General features: G+C 56.2%; 1 protein-coding gene across 3 annotated transcripts in view; it reads right to left on the bottom strand.

Annotated features, from left to right (window-relative positions):
* MAPK4 (mitogen-activated protein kinase 4) overlaps positions 1-9,442 on the bottom strand; it is a 67,718-nt gene that overhangs the window by 11,538 nt on the left and 46,738 nt on the right. For all 3 annotated transcript variants that reach the window (XM_064736016.1, XM_064736015.1, XM_064736017.1), the window contains exon 3: positions 5,170-5,314. In XM_064736016.1, the coding sequence (XP_064592086.1) occupies positions 5,170-5,314 (145 nt within the window). The remainder of the gene's footprint in view (positions 1-5,169; positions 5,315-9,442) is intronic.

Raw genomic sequence — 9,442 nt, forward strand, 5'->3', positions numbered from 1 at the left:
TGTCCAGCCCCAAGAGGAAGGGTGTTTTCTGACCATATTCCAGGCACCAAGTCATGGCTCTGGTGGTGGCAATGCCCACGGCTGCCCTGTGCCATTTCATGTTCTCAGTCCTTTTCCTTCAGGACATTTTTACCCATAAAACCCCAAGCCCCGCTCAGGGCTGGCTGCCCATCACTGGGAAGAGAGCAGCAGCAGAGCCAAGCAGAGCACCTCATCAATGAGAGCCATTCCCACACGCTAGGCTCTCCAGGATGCCACCAAGAGGTGACATCCATGGGGATTTCCAGCCTCCCACGCAGGCAGAGGAGCCTGGTGGGAATGCGGAGCTGCCACACTGGATTTCTGCCTGCCAGGAATAGTTAGAAAATGGAAACGGTTAGGAATGGTCAGAAATGTCCTGTCCTCAGAGGCACGACCAGCACGGAGCAGCCTGGGGCAGCCAAAACAATGGGGATTGTTACCAAGTTTACCAAGACACTCCTGGCCCAGACATGGATTTCAGGCTGCTTCAATGGCCCATCCATGACAAGGAGAATCAGCCCCACGGATGGGCAGCATTTCTGATCAGCCAGCAGGGAGGGAGGGGAGGCCTCTCTCATGACATGGGGACTGCTTGCCCTGAGGCAGCCCTGTTCCTGTGGAGCTCCCTGGCGTTTGCAGGGCCCCCTCTCCACAGCCCAGAGCTCCTGCAGATCAGCACGAGTTTTCCAGACTCACACCTGTGGAGCTTGCTGGAAGCCAGGGCACTAGGAGTGTTTCTCTGCCTGCCCCGAGTGGTCCTGAGGCAGGGAAGCACTGCTTTTGGAGAAGGCTTCCAAGGTTTGGGATGGATTGGTGTCCACAAGTGTGTGAAATGGACAATAGACAATAGTGTAGTTTGTCACAGGGTGAGAAATTTGGAGTTTTGGGGTTTTAGTATAGAGGTAGATAGGAGGCAAGACGGAGGATCTTGGCTGTTGTCTGAGCTCCTTCTCCTCCTTCTCCTTCTCCTCCTCCTTCTCCTTCTCCTTCTCCTTCTCCTTCTCCTTCTCCTTCTCCTTCTCCTTCTCCTTCTCCTTCTCCTCCTCCTCCTCGTCCTCCTCCTCCTCCTCCTCCTGCAGCATTGGTGGCACAGGGTGATTGGGTGGGGAAGCCTCAGTGCAGAGGTTACATGGACAGAGAAAGGATTAGTAATGGTAGAAAGGTGGAAATTAAGCACATTTTAAGAGTTAATTGGATAAAACAGCTTTAGAAGACCTTGAAACTGCACATCTTGGGGCCATTTTTGCTGCACTTTCTTGCGCGCTAAGTCTGGTGCAGACAGCATGTCAGACTTCTCATAAGATAACAATTAACAGCAACGTGAAGACCAAAAAAAGTCTCTCAATCCTGGCACAGGACTGTTGAAAGGAGGTTTTCCCCCATCAGGGGGCCCAACAAGAGCAGCACACACAGCACTGACCCCAGCACAGCCCCTTGGGGACAGCCAGGGATGGTGGCAGGCTCTCTCCCATCCAGCCCAGAGTGGTGGCCACGGCCACTGCCAGGCCACATGGCACAGCTCAGTGGCACAGCAGCGACCTCAGCAGCCCCAAGGGATGCTGACAGAGCCCAGCTGGCCGCCACCACCACACACAGCCGCTCAATCAGCGAGGCAGAGCAGGCGGAAAAGCAAAGGAGACAAAGGGAGGGACGCCCTTCCCCTGTCAGTCCTGGCAGAGTAATCCACTTTCCTTACACAAGGACTAATTTTAGGTCACTCAGAGATTCGCAGCGTGACGCCAGGGGAAACTGAAGATATCTAGCAGGAAATGAGCACCTTGTTAGCCAGGCTAATTCCCTAGCTGTGATCCAAATTACAGGGTGAGAAAAGTCACAAAGCCTCTGCGGCTTTTCCCTCAGCGCAGCCCCAGCCGAAGGTACCTGGCAGCCAACAGACACCGTGTTCAGTCCCACAAAGGAGCTGCTAATGCAGCGCTGGAAGCCTTGAATTATGGCTCCCAAGAAACCCCGTTCTCTTCCATTATCCTCTATTTATGGAATTCCCAGGGACCTTTTTTCTGAAGGTATTAACTCCTGCAAAGGAGAACACGAACCAGGGGCAGAATAAACGCAGCAGGCTGTGGTTACCCAGGGTCTGCACCACGAGGAGCTCTGCACCACATCTTGGAGAAGAGAGGCTTCTCCAGGCCTGCAGCCAAGCCCAGGGAGCACCCAAGCCCTGGCAGTAAGCCCTGATCCCACGGGAAAAGCCCCTGTGCCATCTCTGGCTCTTGGCCACAGCACAGCCCCACTGGTGAACCCCATGGAGATCTGCATGGACAGATCTCTTTTCCTCTTTTCTCCTCTTTTCTCCTCTTTTCTCATTTTTTCTCCTTTTTTCTCCTTTTTCCTCCTTTTTTCTCCTCTTTCCCCATTTACTGCTGCTCCCACTGCTGCTGCTTTGGGTGGAAGGGACACTGGAGGGAGCTGCAGCCGCTCAGCCAGAGACACTTTTCCCTGTTTTCTGTAGTGCTGCTGCTGCTGCTGCTGCAGGGGAGCCAGGCCTGCAATCCAAGCTCCAGCTGCTGGGAATGTCCCGCTCCCCATGAGCTGTGACACAGCCAGAAAATCCCTGTGGGAGAATGGAAGCAGTGAGAGACACCTACCCCGAATCACCGATCACCTTCACTTACCTGCCTTGCTCAAGCACCCCAGATAGACTGCCGAGTTAATTACATTGATTTATGGTAAGCAGTCAATTTAAACTGCACTCTCTAGAAACCATTTACCCAGGGCAAGGCGCTGCTGCAGGATGGAGCTCCCTCTGGACCACACTGCTCTCATTTCTCATTTCTGCCCACCCAGGGCTCTGCGCAGGGCTCGCCCTGCAGGCAGTGTGAAAAGTGCATTTTGTATGGCTCTATGCAGATATTTACTATGTGCATTTTGATGTATTGATTAGCAGCGCTGTATTAACATTTTAATAATATGGTGAATGCAGTCTTGTAGTTAAAAGGTAACTTTTGTAGTTAAAATAAGAACTACGTAAGTGGGACATATTTTTTTTAAGAAAGGAATGAAGCACTCACAGGAGATAGCAGCCCCAGGACACCTCAAACTTTCAGAGAATAATAATTTATTGCTCTCTTATCAGAAGAAATAAACTTCTTCCTGCCTCGAAGGTGCTGTTAAGATTAAGAGGAAGAAGTTGACACTGACCAGACAGAATCCTGTGTTTGAATGGGATTTATGCATCATGTATGAGGTGTATGAATATGCAACAGGCTGTTGCTTTAAGGGTTAATCCTTTGTAAACGGGTGTCCTTTTTCAGGCTCATGCTCCCCAGAAAAGGTACCCAGACTGTCCATAACTCTTTATTGTCTCATATTGTCTCATATTGACCTAATTCAAATTGTTACCACTCTAATTGCATTACTATTTTTATAACCATTTTATTACCATGAAACTTTTCAAATCTTGAAAACAAGTGATGGGCGTTTTTCACAGGGACAGAGGCTGCGGCTCTGGGAATGTTTCCCCCTGCAGGGACAGAAGCTGCAGCTGGCTGTGCTGGGCTCCTTCTCCCCAGCCAAGAGGAGCAGAGCTGCAGCAAAGGCAAATCCTTTGGGTGTTGGTGAGTTTTAGCTGCTCTGGGGCTGGGCTTTGCTCCCCTCCAGCAAATGAAGGACCCCAGGGCACCCTGCCTGTGCCAGCCCTGCCCGGGCCCTGCTCTGCTGGCACAGGAGGAGGCAGGGAAAAGGGGCAGGGGGCCAGAGCCTCCCAGGACAATGACACAGCTTCAAAGCCACCCAAAAAGAGCTGGTATTTTGAGCTTGGTTTGGATCCCCACCCACTAACCAAGCACCCTGGGGATTACTGAGAGATTTCATTGGGCTGGGAGGCAGAGAACAAGGGATGCTCGCAGCGTGTGCCCAGCCTGTGGTGTGCCAAACCCCTCCTCTGGTCACCAAATCACCTCATTTCACCTCAAATTAATCACCTCGAATGAATCACCTCTGGTCTGCACCTGCTGGGGGCTCTCAGCATCCAGCCCGGGGAGGTTCCTGTGTGGCTGCTCTGCTCAGCTCACCCAGGCAGAGGACACATCCCTCCCACCCCAGGGCTACTTCTGCCCCTGCCTCACCACAAAACGAGCTTAAAGCACCACCTTGGAGACCTCAGCAGTGCCAGCCAACGTCACTTATAGCCTGGGATCCACAAAGAGCAAAAGGAAACCCAGGTTGGGGCTGAGAGAGGGGTCTAGCACGGCGTGAAGAGCCAGAAATGCTCGGGAGCTGTGCTGGGTGGGCAGGGCAGCTCTTGTTCTGCTGTTTGACCTGAGGAGTGAGAGACTGCAGCACCTCCCAGCAAGATCAGACAGTGCCCTGCTCCTAGAACGAATCCCAAGGAAACACCAGGAGCAGACAGGTTAAAGGCACAATTTTCACAGCTGCAAACCCTGGACTGGAAAGCTTTGGAGAAATTGAGGATGAAAATAAGGAAGGAAAGGGAAGCAATTTAAATGATCTCCTCCTAAGGGTACTGACTGCTTATTTTAAAGCTTCCACAAAAGAATTATGGAAGAGCAGCTGCAGCTGAGGCTGTGGAGCTCAGAGGTGCTGAGATACCCGAGAGGGAAATCCTGCTCCATTATTAACGGGGCTGGTTATTTATTTACACAACTCTGCGAGCAGCTGCTCACCAAACGCGTTAAACCTTGTCACCCAGAGCACAGACAGGCACGAGAGACAGCCCAGGGGAGCTGTGCTGGGCTGGCTGGGCTGGGCTGGGCTGGGCTGTGCTGTGCTGTGCTGGGCTGTCCTGTGCAGTGGGACAATTTTGGGACAATTAAATACATATTTTCTTCTCAATAATGTCAGAGCCGAGCTTTGAATGCTGCGCTGATAACTCCTTGCTGTGCCTTTGTTGTCTTCTCTTCTTGCACTCCACCTTTGCAGCGTCAATTCATGCTTACAGGTAAATCCTCAAAATGGGTGGTGGCATCCAGATGTCCTCCCTCAAAGGAAAGAAGCAGCTTGGAGACAGCAATCACGATCCAAATCCATGGCATGGAGCACAAACCTCCTGGGACAGGGCATCTCCCCTCCTCACACAGGGGAGCTCCCTCGGCCGGGCTAGAATGCCTGGGAATGGGTAGCAAGGAAAGGGGAAGGAGAACAGGGAATCAACATGAGACAGAAACGTACCAGCGAAGAGCATCCTCCCGGTCAGCATCTCGGCCAGGATGCAGCCGGCTGCCCACATGTCGATGGCTTTGGTGTAGTTGTTGGGAGACAGCAGGAGGCGCGGGGAGCGGTACCACTTGGTCACCAGGCCTTCGGAGAGGTACCCCTGGAACAGCAGGGACGGGGATCAGCACAGGGATCAGGACAGGAACAGAGCTCCTGCAGTGTGAGCAGGGACAGGGAGCAGGACAGGGATCAGGACAGGAACAGAGCTCCTCCAGTGTGAGCAGGGACAGGGAGCAGGACAGGGATCAGGGAACAGAGCTCCTCCGGTGTGAGCAGGGATAGGGATCAGGGAACAGAGCTCCTGCAGTGTGAGCAGGGACAGGGATGGGGACAGGGATCAGGACAGGAACAGAGCTCCTCCAGTGTGAGCAGGGACAGGGATCAGGACAGGAACAGAGCTCCTGCAGTGTGAGCAGGGACAGGGATCAGGACAAACAGAGCTCCTGCAGTGTGAGCAGGGACAGGGATCAGGACAGGAACAGAGCTCCTCCAGTGTGAGCAGGGACAGGGATGGGGACAGGGAACAGAGCTCCTGCAGCCTGGGCAGGGACAGGGATCAGGACAGGGAACAGAGCTCCTCCGGTGTGAGCAGGGATAGGGATGGGGACAGGAACAGAGCTCCTCCAGTGTGAGCAGGGACAGGGATCAGGACAGGAACAGAGCTCCTCCAGTGTGAGCAGGGACAGGGAGCAGGACAGGGATCAGGACAGGAACAGAGCTCCTCCAGTGTGAGCAGGGACAGGGAGCAGGACAGGGATCAGGACAGGAACAGAGCTCCTCCAGTGTGAGCAGGGACAGGGATCAGGGAACAGAGCTCCTCCAGTGTGAGCAGGGACAGGGATCAGGAGAGGGAACAGAGCTCCTGCAGTGTGAGCAGGGACAGGGATCAGGACAGGAACAGAGCTCCTCCAGTGTGAGCAGGGACAGGGATCAGGGAACAGAGCTCCTCCAGCCTGGGCAGGGACAGGGATCAGGGAACAGAGCTCCTCCAGTGTGAGCACGGACAGGGATCAGGACAGGGAACAGAGCTCCTGCAGTGTGAGCAGGGACAGGGATCAGGGAACAGAGCTCCTCCAGTGTGAGCAGGGACAGGGATCAGGACAGGGAACAGAGCTCCTGCAGTGTGAGCAGGGACAGGGATCAGGGAACAGAGCTCCTCCAGTGTGAGCAGGGACAGGGATCAGGGAACAGAGCTCCTCCAGTGTGAGCAAGAACAGGGCTCAGGACAGGAACAAGCAGCAGAGAGGGCTCAGGACAGGAGGAGGCAGCAGAGAGAGGGCTCAGGACAGGAACAGTCAGCAGAGCTCCTCCAGCCTGAGCAAAAAGGGCTCAGGGCAGGGAATGGGCAGCAGAGCTCCTCCAGTGTGAGCAAGAACAGGGCTCAGGACAGGAACAAGCAGCAGAGCTCCTCTGCCTGTCCTGGTGCATCCCCGCTGCAGCCCCACCCAGGCACTGCTGCCCCCTGTGCCTGTCCCTCGGCAAACAGGGATCTGGGTCACACCAGGGGGACAGAGGCACCCCAGGGCTCCGCCAGGTAGGGCACCCGCTGTTTGTCACTGTTTGTCACCATGGTACTGCAGCACCGGCTGCCAAGGACAGATGGCCCCGGCAGCACAGACCTGCGGAGCACACCTGCCCGAGTCACTCCAGGTCACCGCTGGAGGGCTTGGATGCATCCCGCAAATCCCAGTCCCCCTTCACGAGAGACCTTGCCCAGGAGAACACAAGGGTCAGGGAGGATTGCTGGCACCGCATGGAAGGAAAGCCTCCCGCAGCAGCGGCTGTGTGCTTGGGGAGCAGAGCTGCCAAGGGCTCCCAGCCAAGGCTCCCAAAACGGGATCCCATGGGAAACGTGGGAATGCCCTTCTGGGAGCACCTGGCTGAGGCAGGGATGGGAAACCCTGCTCTTCCTGCATCAGCCTGACTGAGCCTTGGCCAACAAATCACCTGTGTCCCTTGTCACAGGCTGTGGGGGCTGGCATGGCCAGGGCAGCTCCTCAGCCCAGTGCCACCGAGGATGATGAAGGGCAGCTCCTCACCCCTTCCCACTGTGCTGGCAGTGAGGATGATGAGGGGCAGCTCCTCCTCACCCCATCCCTCTGTGCTCACACTGAGGATGATGAAGGACAGCTCCTCACCCCAGTGCCACTGTGCTCACACTGAGGATGATGAGGGGCAGCTCCTCACCCCATCCCACCGAGGATGATGAGGGGCAGCTCCTCAGCCCAGTGCCACTGTGCTGGCAGTGAGGATGATGAAGGGCAGCTCCTCACCCCTTCCCACTGTGCTCACACTGAGGATGATGAGGGGCAGCTCCTCACCCCATCCCACTGAGGATGATGAGGGGCAGCTCCTCACCCCATCCCACTGTGCTCACACTGAGGATGATGAGGGGCAGCTCCTCACCCCATCCCACTGTGCTGGCAGTGAGGATGATGAGGGGCAGCTCCTCACCCCATCCCACTGTGCTGGCAGTGAGGATGATGAGGGGCAGCTCCTCACCCCATCCCACTGTGCTGGCAGTGAGGATGATGAAGGGCAGCTCCTCACCCCATCCCACTGAGGATGATGAGGGGCAGCTCCTCACCCCATCCCACTGTGCTGGCAGTGAGGATGACGAGGGGCAGCTCCTCATCCCATCCCACTGAGGATGATGAGGGGCAGCTCCTCACCCCATCCCACTGTGCTCACACTGAGGATGATGAGGGGCAGCTCCTCACCCCTTCCCACTGTGCTCACACTGAGGATGATGAGGGGCAGCTCCTCACCCCATCCCCCTGCGCTCACACTGAGGATGATGAAGGGCAGCTCCTCACCCCATCCCACTGTGCTGGCAGTGAGGATGATGAGGGGCAGCTCCTCACCCCAGTGCCACTGTGCTCACACTGAGGATGATGAGGGGCAGCTCCTCACCCCTTCCCACTGAGGATGATGAAGGGCAGCTCCTCACCCCTTCCCACTGTGCTCACACTGAGGATGATGAGGGGCAGCTCCTCACCCCATCCCACTGTGCTCACACTGAGGATGATGAGGGGCAGCTCCTCACCCCATCCCACTGTGCTCACACTGAGGATGATGAGGGGCAGCTCCTCACCCCATCCCACTGAGGATGATGAGGGGCAGCTCCTCACCCCTTCCCACTGTGTTCACACTGAGGATGATGAAGGGCAGCAACTCACCCCTTCCCACTGCGCTGGCAGTGAGGATGATGAAGGGCAGCTCCTCACCCCAGTGCCACTGTGCTGGCAGTGAGGATGATGAGGGGCAGCTCCTCACCCCATCCCACTGTGCTGGCAGTGAGGATGATGAAGGGCAGCTCCTCACCCCTTCCCACTGTGCTCACACTGAGGATGATGAAGGGCAGCTCCTCACCCCTTCCCACTGTGCTCACACTGAGGATGATGAAGGGCAGCTCCTCACCCCTTCCCACTGTGCTGGCAGTGAGGATGATGAGGGGCAGCTTCCTCACCCCATCCCACTGTGCTCACACTGAGGATGATGAGGGGCAGCTCCTCACCCCATCCCACTGTGCTCACACTGAGGATGATGAAGGGCAGCTCCTCACCCCATCCCACTGTGCTCACACTGAGGATGATGAGGGGCAGCTCCTCACCCCATCCCACTGTGCTCACACTGAGGATGATGAAGGGCAGCTCCTCACCCCATCCCACTGTGCTCACACTGAGGATGATGAAGGGCAGCTCCTCACCCCATCCCACTGAGGATGATGAGGGGCAGCTCCTCACCCCATCCCACTGTGCTCACACTGAGGATGATGAGGGGCAGCTCCTCACCCCTTCCCACTGTGCTCACACTGAGGATGATGAAGGGCTGCTCCTCACCCCTTCCCACTGTGCTCACACTGAGGATGATGAAGGGCTGCTCCTCACCCCTTCCCACTGTGCTGGCAGTGAGGATGATGAGGGGCAGCTCCTCACCCCATCCCACTGTGCTCACACTGAGGATGATGAGGGGCAGCTCCTCACCCCATCCCACTGAGGATGATGAGGGGCAGCTCCTCACCCCATCCCACTGAGGATGATGAAGGGCAGCTCCTCACCCCATCCCACTGTGCTCACACTGAGGATGATGAAGGGCAGCAACTCACCCCTTCCCACTGCGCTGGCAGTGAGGATGATGAGGGGCAGCTCCTCACCCCTTCCCACTGTGCTCACACTGAGGATGATGAGGGGCAGCTCCTCACCCCATCCCACTGTGCTGGCAGTGA

The sequence above is a fragment of the Zonotrichia leucophrys genome, chromosome Z, assembly GCF_028769735.1.
Source record: "Zonotrichia leucophrys gambelii isolate GWCS_2022_RI chromosome Z, RI_Zleu_2.0, whole genome shotgun sequence".
In the NCBI taxonomy this organism is placed as follows: domain Eukaryota; kingdom Metazoa; phylum Chordata; class Aves; order Passeriformes; family Passerellidae; genus Zonotrichia; species Zonotrichia leucophrys.